Source organism: Hirundo rustica, chromosome Z (genome assembly GCF_015227805.2).
Source record: "Hirundo rustica isolate bHirRus1 chromosome Z, bHirRus1.pri.v3, whole genome shotgun sequence".
Classification (NCBI taxonomy): Eukaryota; Metazoa; Chordata; class Aves; order Passeriformes; family Hirundinidae; genus Hirundo; species Hirundo rustica.
In genome coordinates, this window is record NC_053488.1 from 782,504 (window position 1) to 796,134 (window position 13,631).

At 45.0% G+C, this 13,631-nt stretch overlaps 1 protein-coding gene across 3 annotated transcripts in view; it reads left to right on the forward strand.

Annotated features, from left to right (window-relative positions):
* Positions 1 to 12,236, forward strand: part of MYO5B (myosin VB) — a 153,149-nt gene extending 140,913 nt beyond the window's left edge. For all 3 annotated transcript variants that reach the window (XM_040090695.2, XM_040090694.2, XM_040090696.2), the window contains 8 exons: positions 764 to 907; positions 2,012 to 2,163; positions 2,534 to 2,623; positions 4,649 to 4,799; positions 5,554 to 5,839; positions 6,397 to 6,571; positions 8,283 to 8,363; positions 9,141 to 12,236. In XM_040090695.2, coding sequence (XP_039946629.1) covers positions 764 to 907; positions 2,012 to 2,163; positions 2,534 to 2,623; positions 4,649 to 4,799; positions 5,554 to 5,839; positions 6,397 to 6,571; positions 8,283 to 8,363; positions 9,141 to 9,293 — 1,232 coding nt within the window. In that variant the 3' untranslated portion in view covers positions 9,294 to 12,236. The remainder of the gene's footprint in view (positions 1 to 763; positions 908 to 2,011; positions 2,164 to 2,533; positions 2,624 to 4,648; positions 4,800 to 5,553; positions 5,840 to 6,396; positions 6,572 to 8,282; positions 8,364 to 9,140) is intronic.
* The last annotated feature ends 1,395 nt before the right edge of the window (positions 12,237 to 13,631 follow it).

Sequence of the window (13,631 nt, forward strand, 5' to 3'; positions counted from 1 at the left end):
GCAGAGATACAGAAAGGAGCCCAGTGGCCAGCAGGAAAATGCTCTGACCTGTCAATTTTGAAGGGGGGATTATAACCCTTTGGTATCCAAATATGTGTGTATATTCTGCTTAATGGGAAAGCACCTTAAATGTGGCGTCTGTGTTGTATAGAAAGCGCTTGCTGTTCTCTGGAGAAGCCGTGATTAATCAGAGAGCCCCGTTCTCACGAGTTAATTTCTGGAAACCAGGCATTAAGTGAAATTAAGCTGAATAACTGGAGGGTTTCCACGGCTCGCCCAGCTGCTCTCTGTCAGTGTGATTTGCATGCTGCTTGCTGCAGTATTTGCATGCTGGTCTCTTCTGTTTTATTACACTTCAGCAGTGTGCCACCGTGGTTTGCAGCTTTGCAGGCAGACAGAAGATGCTGTGCTTGGGGATTTTGCATTGCCTGCCTTCTTTTTGCCCCGCTCTGTGAAAATCATACACTAGGGTTGCTCCCTTCTAGCCTGTGGTCTCTTGGAAAGTAAAAAATGGCTTCATTTCTTCCTCTTTTAAGTTCAAGCTTTGCACTTTTTCTTTCGCTCAGAGTCAGAACTCTGCGGACTGGTAATCCAGGACCTAATTGTTTATATTTTTATTAGTCTGCCAAAGCTGATGGCGTAACTGGGAATTTAATGCATGACTTGTTGACTTGGTGTCTGCACTAAGAAGGACAGTGGAGGGCCTGAACAGTTGTTGATTTTCAGGTGCCAGCCAGGTGTTGATCATCTTTTCTCCTCACAGCATCGGAGACAACGGTGCCAGTGGAGAGGAGGCCACACGGGCGGAACATGCAGGTTGCTGTCCAGAGGAAGGAGAAGGATTTTCAGGGCATGCTGGAATATTACAAAGAAGATGAGCCACTCCTCATCCGAAACCTCATTACAGGTGGGGAACTTGCTCTGCTTCTCTGCCTGGCTGCTCCTTCTCAGGAGGAGAGCACGTGGGGAAGTTTGTAGACTTGAGATTAAAAAAAATAAAGGTAGACAAATAGATCTTCTCAATTAATCCCTTCTGTGGCTGCGTGTTTGTGGTGATGGCACTTTGGGTAGGTAAAGTAGTGCTGCACTAAGCAGATAGGCCTGTAGGGATACAATCCCTTAGGGGTAGCAAAAAATGGGAAATGCAAAGCAAGGCTACAGTTTTTAGAGCAGGCAGTAACTTCTGAGCTTCATATGATGTTACAGAATGGGAAGGGAGTGGCAGAAGGATAGACCCCTGGGATCTGGCACCGCAGTGGAACAAAGGTAGTTTGGTTTGTGAGGTTATAACAGACAGATAATGAACTTGTGAGTTCTTCTGCACTGCACAGTCTGGTCAGAGTTGCTGCAGCATCCCCTCACTCTGTGCTGTTTCAGAAGTCAGGCTTCCCTGGCTAGGTGTTGGTATTTACTGCAACTCTAACCCCAGCAGAGCCTAGTGAGGATCCAAAAAGTGTTCACCAGAGCAGTGCTAGCCCAGTGCTGTGGGCACTGAAGTTCCCCTAATCAGACAAGCTTGTTCTTTACAGGCTCCAAAATGCCTGCAGCTGCCATTAGGATTCTGTATCTTGAGGGAAAGAGTGATTTAATGTGTCATCAATTCAGAGGGAGGATTTATTGCGGGAGGTATTCCTGAAAGCTTCAGGGAGCTGTTCTAAGGTGGTTTGTGTTCTCCTGGGGTAGGGTTTTACATGCTCTGGCTCTAGTGTGCATCCATAAGGAGAAATGGGGTGGTGTCACAAACCTCAGTGCAGGCAGGGCTGTCCTCCCAAGCCCTGGTGCTGAGGGTCTGGGACAGGTCCCACTGTCCTGCAGCTGAACCTCTGGCTCTGTGTCCACTCTGCAGAGGGATGCTAGTTTCAGAGCCAAAATATCATTTTCTCCAGAGTTGAGGGGAGAGGGGTTTGCCTGGGTACTCTCCAGCTCTGGCATTCTCTGCTTGTCATTTGGGGAAATACAAGTTTGCCTTTTTTTGTGAAATTTTTTGTTTTTTAATTGTCAAATCTTCTAGATCTCAAGCCCCAGGCAGTGTCTGCTACTGTTCCCTGCCTTCCTGCTTACATCCTCTACATGTGTATCAGACACGCAGATTACATCAATGATGACCAGAAGGTGCACTCCTTGCTCACCTCCACCATCAACGGTGTTAAGAAAGTGCTGAAGGCAGGTGCCCATTTGCTCTTGTCTTGGGGTTGAGAGGCTGTCAGATGGTAATGACCATGTCCATGTGTGTGACACTCAGCTCTCACAGTGGTTTTCAAGCCAAATCTCTCTTAGAGACTCCCTTTTTTAGAAGAACAAGGAGAACTGTGGTCATAGCAATAAAATTGGATTAATTTAGAGATTAAAGAAAAACAAAAAAAAAAAAAAAACTTTGTGGGGAAGAACAGCTAATATTGCCCAGCTGCAGAGGAAAAACTGCCTGGGTTTTGGGTGGGGACACTCAAAATTGGTTAGTTTTGTGATGCCATCACCCCCTCCCACTGGAAGGGAGGGCGGGGGGGTCTCACGTGTTTTCACTTTGTGTCTGCAGAAACACCAAGACGACTTTGAGATGACATCGTTCTGGCTGGCCAACACCTGCCGCCTCCTGCACTGCCTGAAGCAGTACAGCGGGGAAGAGGTGAGGGGGCCTGGGGCAGGGCATCCCTGCAGGGAGGGTGCTGCATCCTCCTGGCACCGCAGGCTGGCCTCTGGCTGTCAGATGGGGCCACTCAGGCTTCCCTCCTCGGCTAATCTGGGTGCAGCACAGCTAGCTTTTCCTGTAAATGCTCCTAAACTCATGGTTGAGGAGAATGGTTTGGGTTGGGAAGGGACCTTGAAGCCCATCTCATTTCACTCCTTGCCATGGGCAGGGACAGCTTCCACTGTCCCAGGCTGCTCCAAGCCCTGTCCAGCCTGGCCTTGGACACTGCCAGGGATCCAGGGGCAGCCACAGCTGCTCTGGGCACCCTGTGCCAGGGCCTCAACACCCTCCCAGACACCAATTCCTTCCCAGGATCCCAGCTGTGCCTGCCCTCTGGCACTGGGAGCCATTCCCTGGGTGCTGTCCCTGGGTGCCTTGTCCCCAGTCCCTCTGCAGCTCTCCTGGAGCCCCTTCAGGCCCTGGCAGGGGCTCGGAGCTCTCCCTGGAGCCTTCTCTTGTGCAGCTGAGCAGCCCCAGCTGTGCCAGCCTCTCTGTGCTCTTTCTGGTGTGCTGTTTTGAAGGCTGTTCTCCTGGTTTTAGTTGGTCTCATAGCTTTTCATTAAACAATATTTCATAGCTTGGAATAAGTTTTATTAAAGGTGACCACTTTCAAAAAACCAGGATTATCACAATTCTCCTAGAACATTACACACTGCTATCCTTACAGCTTTGTATTCTGCATATTAAAATTTTCAACAGACCCAAATAATTTTTTATTTTAGTCTTGATTTTTGTTTGATATATTGAGCATTTAAACTGTAAGAAAAAAAAAATTAAACCGACTATTCAGGTCATTCAAAAGGTAATGATTCGTATGTAAAACCTCAGTACTGGATTTTGAGGATTTAAAATTAAAAGTTAAATGAAAAATATTTTAGAGACTACTTACTAGCAATTGTGCTCTTGTTTGCCCTCTTCTGTCTGGATAATAATATTGCATTTAAAGAAAATCCCAGAAAACCATCTGGGTTAAAACACAATCTTAAACTGTAGGTTGTTTGCTGTGATTTACTGTGTTAAATGAACCAGCTGTTTGCAAATTCTACTGGCAGCTTGGTGCAGAATATAGAGGGGAGAAAAGCTGCTGAGCAGTTTGCAAGATATTGTTATCTTTAGTTTTAAATCCAGCCTATTTTTAAGAGAAAGTTTAAAAGAAAATCCCAACCCACATGCGGTCCTGTCATGTGAAAAGCATGATTCTCTTCGATTAGTCAGGAAAATGGGGAAATTGTAAAATCAACTCAGATTGGTACATGTTGTATTTTTGCATTTTGCTAGTCAGAGACCAACACAAACAGTTTCATAGTTCTTATTTTCACACTGAGTAAGGCCATATGACCAGGCAATTAAAATATCTGTGTTAATTAAAACATCTCAATGGCTTCTGCCACTAAAACTGGTATTAATATCTGAGCCCAGAACTGGGGGCTTACAGTAGCCAAATGTAGGATCAGAGATCAGCCGTATCAGCAAAAGGCAGGCAACAATTTCAGTTATTTAGGAAGATTTACGAATTTCAGAACAATTTGAAATGTCAAAGCGCATAACATGCAGTAATTTTTTTTTCCGTTTTCTAGAATCTTAATTTAAAAATATTTTTTTTCCCATAAACAGTTAGAACTCAAAGCTATAAGCATGTAGCTAAAAATCTAGTTTCAGAGGCCTGAAATGTCATTTTCTAATCCTACGTTGCAGTCAATACAAATGTGCAGATCCTTGGCTAAGGATAAAATGAAAAACCGGTAGTTTAATGATTTTCTTCAAAAGGTAGTCCTCTAGTAATAATTTATGAACAAATGCCTGGGTAAATCAAAGGTGATTTATGAGTTTTGATCTTTTCTATAATGCATTTTGGTAACATATTTTGGTGTAATATACTGTAAGGTGCAGGGTTGTTTTAATGTTTTGATGGACTGTCAGTGGGTGGGATAATGAGCCCGGGTGTTTTAATTTCCTGTTCAGGTTTTCATGACCCAAAACACGGCGAAGCAGAACGAGCACTGCCTGAAGAACTTCGACCTGACCGAGTACCGCCAGGTGCTGGGCCAGCTCTCCATCCAGATCTACCAGCAGCTCATCAACATTTCAGAGGGCATCCTGCAGCCCATGATCGGTGAGCTCAGTGCTGCCCTTTAGCAGGGTGTTTCTTGGCCCAGATTATCTGCTCCGGCTGTTTTTCAAGACCTTTGCACAGTGCCAGCAGGACCCAGGAGAATTTTTATCTTCCCCCATGATAGAAGCTAATAGGGATGAGGGGTTTTCCTCCCATTTCAGAAGATAACTCTTTCATTTCTGTTGGGGAGGCAGTGGAAGAGGTGAGGTTGTGCTGGTGGGTCCGCTTTCCCCTCCAGATCAGGGCTGTGATTAATCTTTTTATGGATGGAAATGTACATTATAAGGGAGGAAAGGACTGAGAAGAGGAAAAAGACTCATAAAGCCCTTGTTTCTTGAGGGTGAGAGAAGATATGAGAAAAGTTACCTCTTCAGCCAGATCCCTGAGGATTCATCTGAGGAATGCCCCATCCCTGGAAATGTCCCAGGCTGGGCTGGACAGGGCTTGCAGCAGCCTGGGATAGTGGAATGTGTCCCTGATCATTGCAGAGGTGTTGGACCTAAATGGCTTTTAAAGCCTCTTCCAAACCAACCTCTCGTATAATTCTAGGATATTTGTGTGGTTTTTAACTATTTTGTATTATCAGAGTGAACCATTCATGGATCTGCCCTGCTGTCGGTTCTCGCATCGTCCATGGCGTTGCATCACCAAGACTGATGCGTATTCATTACAGCCCACACAGGGATCAGTTCTTCCCTCTAATGGCAAATAGATGGATGCAGACTTTTTAGCCCATTTCCCCCCCTCTTTTCAGTGTCTGCTGTGTTGGAAAACGAGAGTATCCAAGGGCTTTCCAGTGTCAAACCGATGGGCCACAGGAAATACTCCTCCAACGCGGCGGAAGGTGACAGCTCCTACAGCCTGGATGAAATGATTCGCCAGCTGAACACATTCCACAGCATCATGTGTGACCAGGGCCTGGACCCAGAGATCATCCAGCAGGTGTTCAAGCAGCTCTTCTACATGATCAATGCCATCGCCCTGAACAACCTCCTGCTGAGGAAGGATGTCTGCTCGTGGAGCACGGGCATGCAGCTGAGGTGGGGCTGGGCCTTGGGGCAGGGCTGCGCCTGCTTAGGGAGGTTTTGTTAATGTTACAGTGTGGAAAATAGGAAGGTAAAGCGCACTTCTCAGTGCAAATTAGTTAAATCTTCCTTTTGCTACCCTCTCCTCTTCCCATGCTGGATCTTTCTGTGTTCCCTTGAGCTGGAGAGTGGGCACAGCAAAACCGTTTTCTGTGTAGATATTCTCAGAGGTATCTGGGTGCCTTGCAGGATTTTGTTAGCATTTAAAATCTGGTTAAAGGCTTAATTTTAATTGTTGAAACTTGGAGGAATCTGAATGTTGTAGAAAAGCACCTCCCTTGAGTTGTTTGGCTGCTATGTGGTTCATCTGTTTGTAAGGTATTTGGAAGTATATATTTTACTCTGAGTTGTTGAGTATTAAGCTTTGGCCTGATTGTCTCTTGTTGTGTATCACAAATATGCATCACAAAGATCCACATACACCAGCACTGAAACATAGCTTGAGCCCAGAGAGTTTTGAAGATGCTACTTCTTATCTCTCAGCTCACATCTTGTCTTGGTTGCTTATCCAGGTTTAACATAAGCCAGCTGGAGGAATGGCTGCGTGGGAAGAATCTGCAGCAGAGTGGAGCAGCACAAACTCTGGAGCCCTTGATTCAGGCAGCACAGCTTCTGCAGCTGAAAAAGAAAACCTCAGAGGATGCCGAGGCCATCTGCTCCTTGTGCACGTCGCTCACGACGCAGCAGGTAGGGAGCAGGGCAGGGGTTTACAGCACAGGGTAATCAAGGAGTGGGAAAGGCTGGTCTCCTGCTGCCAGCTCTTCGGTGGCCAGCCTCAGCGTGCCATTCCTTCAGTGGGCACAGCTTGTACTTTTGAGGGCTGATGTTACATCTTGGCCCCTCTCAGAGGTGGTCACAGTGGTGGCTCCTCTCTTACAGTGCCACTGATGGCACTGGAGCTCCAGAAATGTGCTAAGATGAAACACAGCCCTGAGGAGTTTGTTGTGTGAGTCAAGTTCTTGGCATTTAAACCCGCTGATTGTCTTCTGACAAGTCTTAACTGGCTGTGTCTACAGGATGCCCACCAAGGATTCCTGTTTGGGGTGGGAGATTGAGAAATGCCAACCTAGGCTAGCTGGATGTGACTTTGGACTTTGAGACTCCATTCCAGGAGGATATAAACTCATATTTTTTACTGCTGGATTGCCCGTCCTTAATTTGATAATATTGTGGGAAGGGTGAAATGAGAGGTGTAAGCTGGTTTCCTGTGCTTCTCAGAGAGCCTTTCTAATGAATCTGCATCACCCTGTCCTGAACATGCATTTTTGAGAAAAGATGAGGGGAGGAGCGGGAATGAGGGAGCATCAAGAGAAGTATTGTAGAGGTGACTTCAGAAGTCATCCATGTCACTGTGTTCCAGCCAAGTGGAGTCCCTGTATAAGTGGAGCCCTGTATAAATCGACTGTCCTGAGTCTGTTGCCAATTTACAAGTGTTTCCATAAGAAATGATTTCGACAGGTCCATAGATCTTGTAATACCTTGCAGCAGGCAAAGAAAACCACCAGGGTGATACTTCTGCAGCTTCTTTTCTCTGTTTTGTCATGACAGACTTGTTGCGGTGTCTTGGTTTTGAAAGACAATTGTCTGCCAGGGAAAATTAGAGCCTCCCTTGGAGTGGAGAATGTAAACCACCTTCCCTCCAAATTATTATAGTTTTACAATTAGGGGCTCTCGGCCAAAGATATGGGAATAGTAGTAACAGTTCTTTATTAGGAATATTAAAAAAAAAGGAAAATACAAATGTAGTAGTACAACAAAACAAGCAAGGAAGCAAACAAGGATCCTGGAAAAACCCTGACAGAGTCAGGGATACAACCTGGCACCTTGGTGGTCAGGGTGTTGGAAGCATTCCAAATAAATCCTCCTGGAGTAACAGATGTGCTTCTGTGGGGTAGAGATGGTCCTGTAGAAGATCCAGTGGTGACAAGGTGGGTCTGGTCTTCCTCTGGGAATCCAGTGGAAAATCCGGATCCCTTGTGTTTTTATAAAAACCCCAGTTTTTATGCAGCTGGGAACAGCTGGCTCCTCCCCACACTGTGTGGAGCATCTCCCAATGGGATGATGGAATGTGTCCTGTCACTGGTGGGCCCTGATGGCCCATTATCAGAAGATGTCCCCTGGAGGATGGAGGGGTGGTGACAGAGATAAGAAACACTGCCCCACCTGGGTTTAATGGCTGGGACATTATCAGGAGGCATCCTCCCCCTTCCCTCTGGAGTAAGGAGGGATAACACATCTCCCAAAAAACAGCTTTCAACAGATGAAATAGAATACACATTTTTTTTTAGGTTACATAATCCAATACATGTGGCCATATCATGGCAAACCGCTGGTGGTGCTTTGTGTTCTGGAAAAGTTTGGGCTTCTCACAACTGTAACCGTGTTTTGTTTTCAACAGATTGTAAAGATACTTAATCTCTACACTCCTGTGAATGAGTTTGAAGAACGTGTGACAGTAGCTTTCATACGAAACATACAGGTAAATTTAAAGGGCTATCAATTGGAGGGCACAAATAACAGTGTGTAGTTCTAGTGACATCCATATTAAATCGCTGCTAACTTGGGTGTTTTATAAAAGGCGTGGTGCTGCAGGTTGTCCTGAATTCAGTGCTCTGTGTGTGCACACACACATTTACAACACACAGCTGCAGAGATGACCATGCTGTTAATCACAGAGAGCAACAAGCACCCAAATCCCCAGCTCAGCTAATTCAGCTCCTCAGTAGCAACACGACTGAGGATTAAGGTTGCAGGAGTTAACAAAGAGTTGGTGAAATGGAGTTACTTCTGAGATAGGAGGTAGAAATTGGCAGCTAAAGGAAAGATAAACAAATTAAAGCAAACACCTTTTAATGCTCACAAAGAGCAGGGAGGAAAAGGAAGGATGTGTTCAGCTACCCCCAGAACATATCACCATGGCTGAGCAGCTGAATCAAAGGTGGTCTGTGGTATCATTTAGTCCTGGTTTTACTGTGCCAAGGGGGTCATCTTGTTTCCAGGTCCTGTATTTTTCTTTGTGGTCATGTAGAACATGTAACCAGGTTCTCCTGAAGCAGTGTTTCCTACAGTCTGTGTAGAAGTTCCTGTAAATACTCGCTCAGAAGGAAAGCTGCTGGAGAAGAGAACAAAATAGTTCTCACTGTTCTCTGCAGTATGTCTAAAATGATGCCCGTTCTCAAACCTTTGACGGTGTTAAACACAACAAGAAAAGGGAACAACTGACGCTAAATTTGTTTTCTTCTCCCACACCCAACAGAAGCAGTTGCAAGAACGGAATGACCCTCCACAGCTGCTGTTAGACTTCAAGCACATGTTCCCTGTTCTGTTCCCGTTCAACCCATCTGCCATCACCATGGACTCCATTCATCTCCCTGCTTCTCTCAACTTGGATTTTCTCAATAAAGTCTGAAGAAAGTAGAATTAAGCTCACCTCTCACCCAGAGACTTCCAGCAATGAAAGAAAAAAATCATAAAAGGAATTCAAGAGCTTTTTAAATATGGACCAAACAGCTTATGGAAGAACCAGTACACAGTAACAAATGGATGCTAAAATGTACACTAAAAAAGACACTGGTCTGTATGTGATTTTCTTTTGGTAATTTGCAGCTCAGAAATAAGGATACTTGAAAAATAGATTTTTTTTTTACTGCTTGATTTTATGTTGACATAGTTCAAAGCCCATAATCATCTTCAAAAGCCACTAACAAAAAAGGATGGAAGTGGGAGACAGCTTATTTTGATCTTCATAGGTGTCTATGACAAAAACAAAATCTGAGATACTTGTGCTGCCTTGTAGGATGTGTCATTTGTCTAGTAGCAGGTGGTCCTGTGTGTATGAATAACAGAACATGCAGTTCTGCCTTCAGTTCTTGCTAGTAACTGCATTCACAATAGTGAATTGAAAAGGTAAATTGCAGAAGGTGTGTATTTATCGCACCATGAAGGTAACAGGGCTGAGATGCTGCTTGTTTCCACTGATGTGGAATTTGTCACAAATTGTATGTTTGGGAAGTGCCGTTGCTCCTCCTAAATACATTCAGTGCATCTGCTTCATGGAAGTTTAAATAAATTGGCAGGACTTTGTTCCATTGGACTTTCTTACGTTACCAAATTTATATTAGAAAAGGTTTTGTCCCAGTGAAATAATCATGATGCAAAGGACTGCCTTAAGCCTTCTGCTTCTAGTACAGCATCATCCTGATCCCTGCTGTTGGCTTTCCTTGTGCTTTCGAGTGTCAGACACTTTCATCCAGTGGCTGCCAAAGTTCTTGGATCTCTTACATGGCCAGTATCAGAATCCCATGCATAGATCATGCTAAGGCAACCCAGTTTAATCATCCACCCCTACCTCTGTTCAGTGGGTTAATCCTATCTGTAGCTGTCCATGGAAAAGCTCCATTCAGTTCAGCACCCATCCAACACGTTCAGAATCATGCAAATACACAGCTTGGATAAATGGAGAATGCTTTAAAAATTAAAGAAGTTCTAAAAGAGATGAAATGTACTAACACAATTAAAAAAAAAAAAAAAGCTGTCAGGTGGTATGTTAGTAATATAAGCCATTTCTTTAGGAGTGAACCCAAACCCTTTGTCTACAACAACCTTAAATGAATAATTGCTTTCAGTTGAGATTCTGTTAGTTTTTTGGGGATTTTAAATCAGGCCTATAAACTAAACCAAACCAACCCTCTGACCTCACCACACAGATGTTGAAGGAGACCAGCCACTGGTTTTTCTTTGGTCCTTGGCAGCACACGCTGAATTCTCGGCGAGTGCTGAGCAGGGGAGGAGCTGGCTTCCCAAGGGCTGCTGTTGCTCCACTACTGCTCAGCGTGGGGATGCTTCTGCCATAGCACAACGTGCCAAACTGCAATCAGGTTGTGTGGCTGCCAGCATTCTGCCCTCTCTGCTTCCACAATTGTTTAAATCAATCTCAACTCACCTGCTTTTGTGGTTCCTTGTGTGGTCTGCAGCTCTGTCATGACTAAGAGCTTTCAAAGAAAAACCCACTCTCTTCATCTGGCTCTTTTTAGCTGGTGTAAATCCAAACAGCAAATTTATGGCCAGGTAGGCTGTCTGCTCCGAGACTGAAAGTGGAATGTGAGGTTTCTTGAAGATACACTAACTCCTGTCTGCTGCAGTTTCCTCTCTAGGCAAGGGGCGTGTTGTGATTTAGACATCATGTATATAATCGGTGTACATACAAACTGCAGTAGTCCTGTATGTACTATGTGTGTGTACTACTATCCAAAAAAGCACATTTTAAAAGAAACTGACAAATGCTGTGCAGAATTATATAGGTCTATGCCAGTGGGTAAAATACCTTGTTTCAAACTGAGAATATAGTTTAGAGCAACAGTTACCACTGAAGGACAGACCTCAGGCTAAAAAGTAATTCCCCACCCCCCCCCCCCCCCCCCCCCCCTTACACTGTCGCCCATGGAATTATAGATGTTTGGCTTGTATAGAGCCAGGACTACCTCCAAACTGCAGTCCTTGAGCTCTCACCTCTGCTGTGTCTTCAGTAGTGCCTTCATCTCCCCTTGCTGTACAATGAGGGTCATGCAACCACTCTGCTGTCCATGCCCAGCAAGCCCTGCTGCCCACTCACCTGCAATATCTTTATTTATTTTCACCTACCTCTTTTCATGGTGAATGTCTTTGCAGTGCTCTGACTTTTTTAGTTGCTGCTTCTCCCTTCTTTCCATGCTCCAACAGTCGTCATGGTTTAAAAATAAATAATTCAAAGCAGGATTCAGCCTTTCTGTAAGGTGGTTTAAACAGAGAGCTGTTGCTCAGGATTCACGTTAGGTCAGCAGTTTCAGGCAGTTCAGGTCTCTACCTCTTTCTGATGTAAATTATTTGGAGTACAATTCCCAATGCATTGATTAAACCTATTCTTATCACTCAGACTAAGTGGCAGATTGCTGCAGAATCCTCTTCTGCAGTGACTTTGTTGCTGATAACCATTGTTAAGTGTGCTTAATGGTCTTCTAGGGGATAATGGTCCTTCACTGGCAATTTCAGGATAGTAATTTATATGTTCTCTCTTAAAAACTCTTAGTTCGTGTAGATGGGAACTGGGATTCATGTCTTGATCTGTCATCATGTAGTTTATCCAGTGAGATCCATCTGGAAGAGAACACTTTAGGAAATACCTTTAATATATGTTAACTTTTCTGAAGGTATAGCTGCTGTCAGTTGAATGATATACATGTTGAATGATATACATGAGTGAATACTGTAGATGAAATACTACTGCTTATAAAATATTTTTCCATTTTGAACAAATCTGTAAACTACACCTTTGTTTATAAGAAAATGCTTGTAATAGTCACTGTAATACTCAGCTGGGGATAAAAAAAAATTTGTGAAATAAACACTTTTGAAGAAATTGTGGCTCTTGGTCAAAAATGGGATGCAAAAAGTAACCCCTTTAAATGTATACTTCCATCTAACAGAAACATTTCTAAGTAGTGTATAAAGAGAAATTAGGAGAATCACTTTTACTCAGGACACAGGAAGGTTTAGAAGTTATAAATTGATTTCAGAGGTTCTGAAATATTGGCAGCTGATTAGAAACTCACTGTGTATGGAATGCACTGAGAGCCATTGTAAATGAGTGGAGAAGAGGGGAGGAAATGCCGCCCCTTGTGCATGTGCATAAATCACAGAATCTCAGGATGGTTTGGGTTGAGAGGGACGTTAAAGCTCATCCAGCACCACCCCAGCCATGGGCAGGGACAGCTTCCACTGCCCCAGGCTGCTCCAAGCCCTGTCCAGCCTGGCCTTGGACACTGCCAGGGATCCAGGGGCAGCCACAGCTGCTCTGGGCACCCTGTGCCAGGGCCTCAACACCCTCCCAGACACCAATTCCTTCCCAAGATCCCAGCTGTGCCTGCCCTCTGGCACTGGGAGCCATTCCCTGGGTGCTGTCCCTGGGTGCCTTGTCCCCAGTCCCTCTGCAGCTCTCCTGGAGCCCCTTCAGGCCCTGGCAGGGGCTCGGAGCTCTCCCTGGAGCCTTCTCTTGTGCAGCTGAGCAGCCCCAGCTGTGCCAGGCTGGCTCCAGAGCAGAGGGGCTCCAGCCCTGGCAGCATCTCCGTGGCCTCCTCTGCGCTGGCTGCAGCAGCTCCACGTCCTTGTGCTGCTGGAGGCAGGGCTGGAGCAGCTCTGCAGGTGGGCTCTCAGCTGAGCACAGGGGCACAGGGGCAGGATCCCTTCCCTTGGCCTTAAGTGAGACTCAGATGAGAGAAGTCAATGGCAAAGGAAGAAAATACAGCAAAACCCTCAGCTCTTTTTAAAGACAAGATTGCCTGATCAGTGATTTATGATTTTATTAAATCATTGGAATTATGTAGGGAAAGTACTTGAGAGATTATTTAAAATGAAAAATGGGGCTCTTCACAGGGTAACAATTTTTTGCCTCTGGAAAATTTACAGAGCTCTAACTGTATCCCTGAAGACATATGGCAATTTTTATTTGTACAAAAAATATTTTCACTATCTTCCCTGTCTTCTGCCTGACAGCCAGGATAGTTCCACTGGAGCAATTATACAGATAAATCATACTTCAAGGTGCAGCTCAACCATCAGAACTGTGAAGGGTGGGTTTAGAGGTGTAGCTTGAAGATCCAGATTCCTTCCCTGTGAGGGTGTTGAGGCCCTGGCACAGGGTGCCCAGAGCAGCTGTGGCTGTCCCTGGATCCCTGGCAGCGTCCAAGGCCAGGCTGGATGGGGCTTGGAGCAG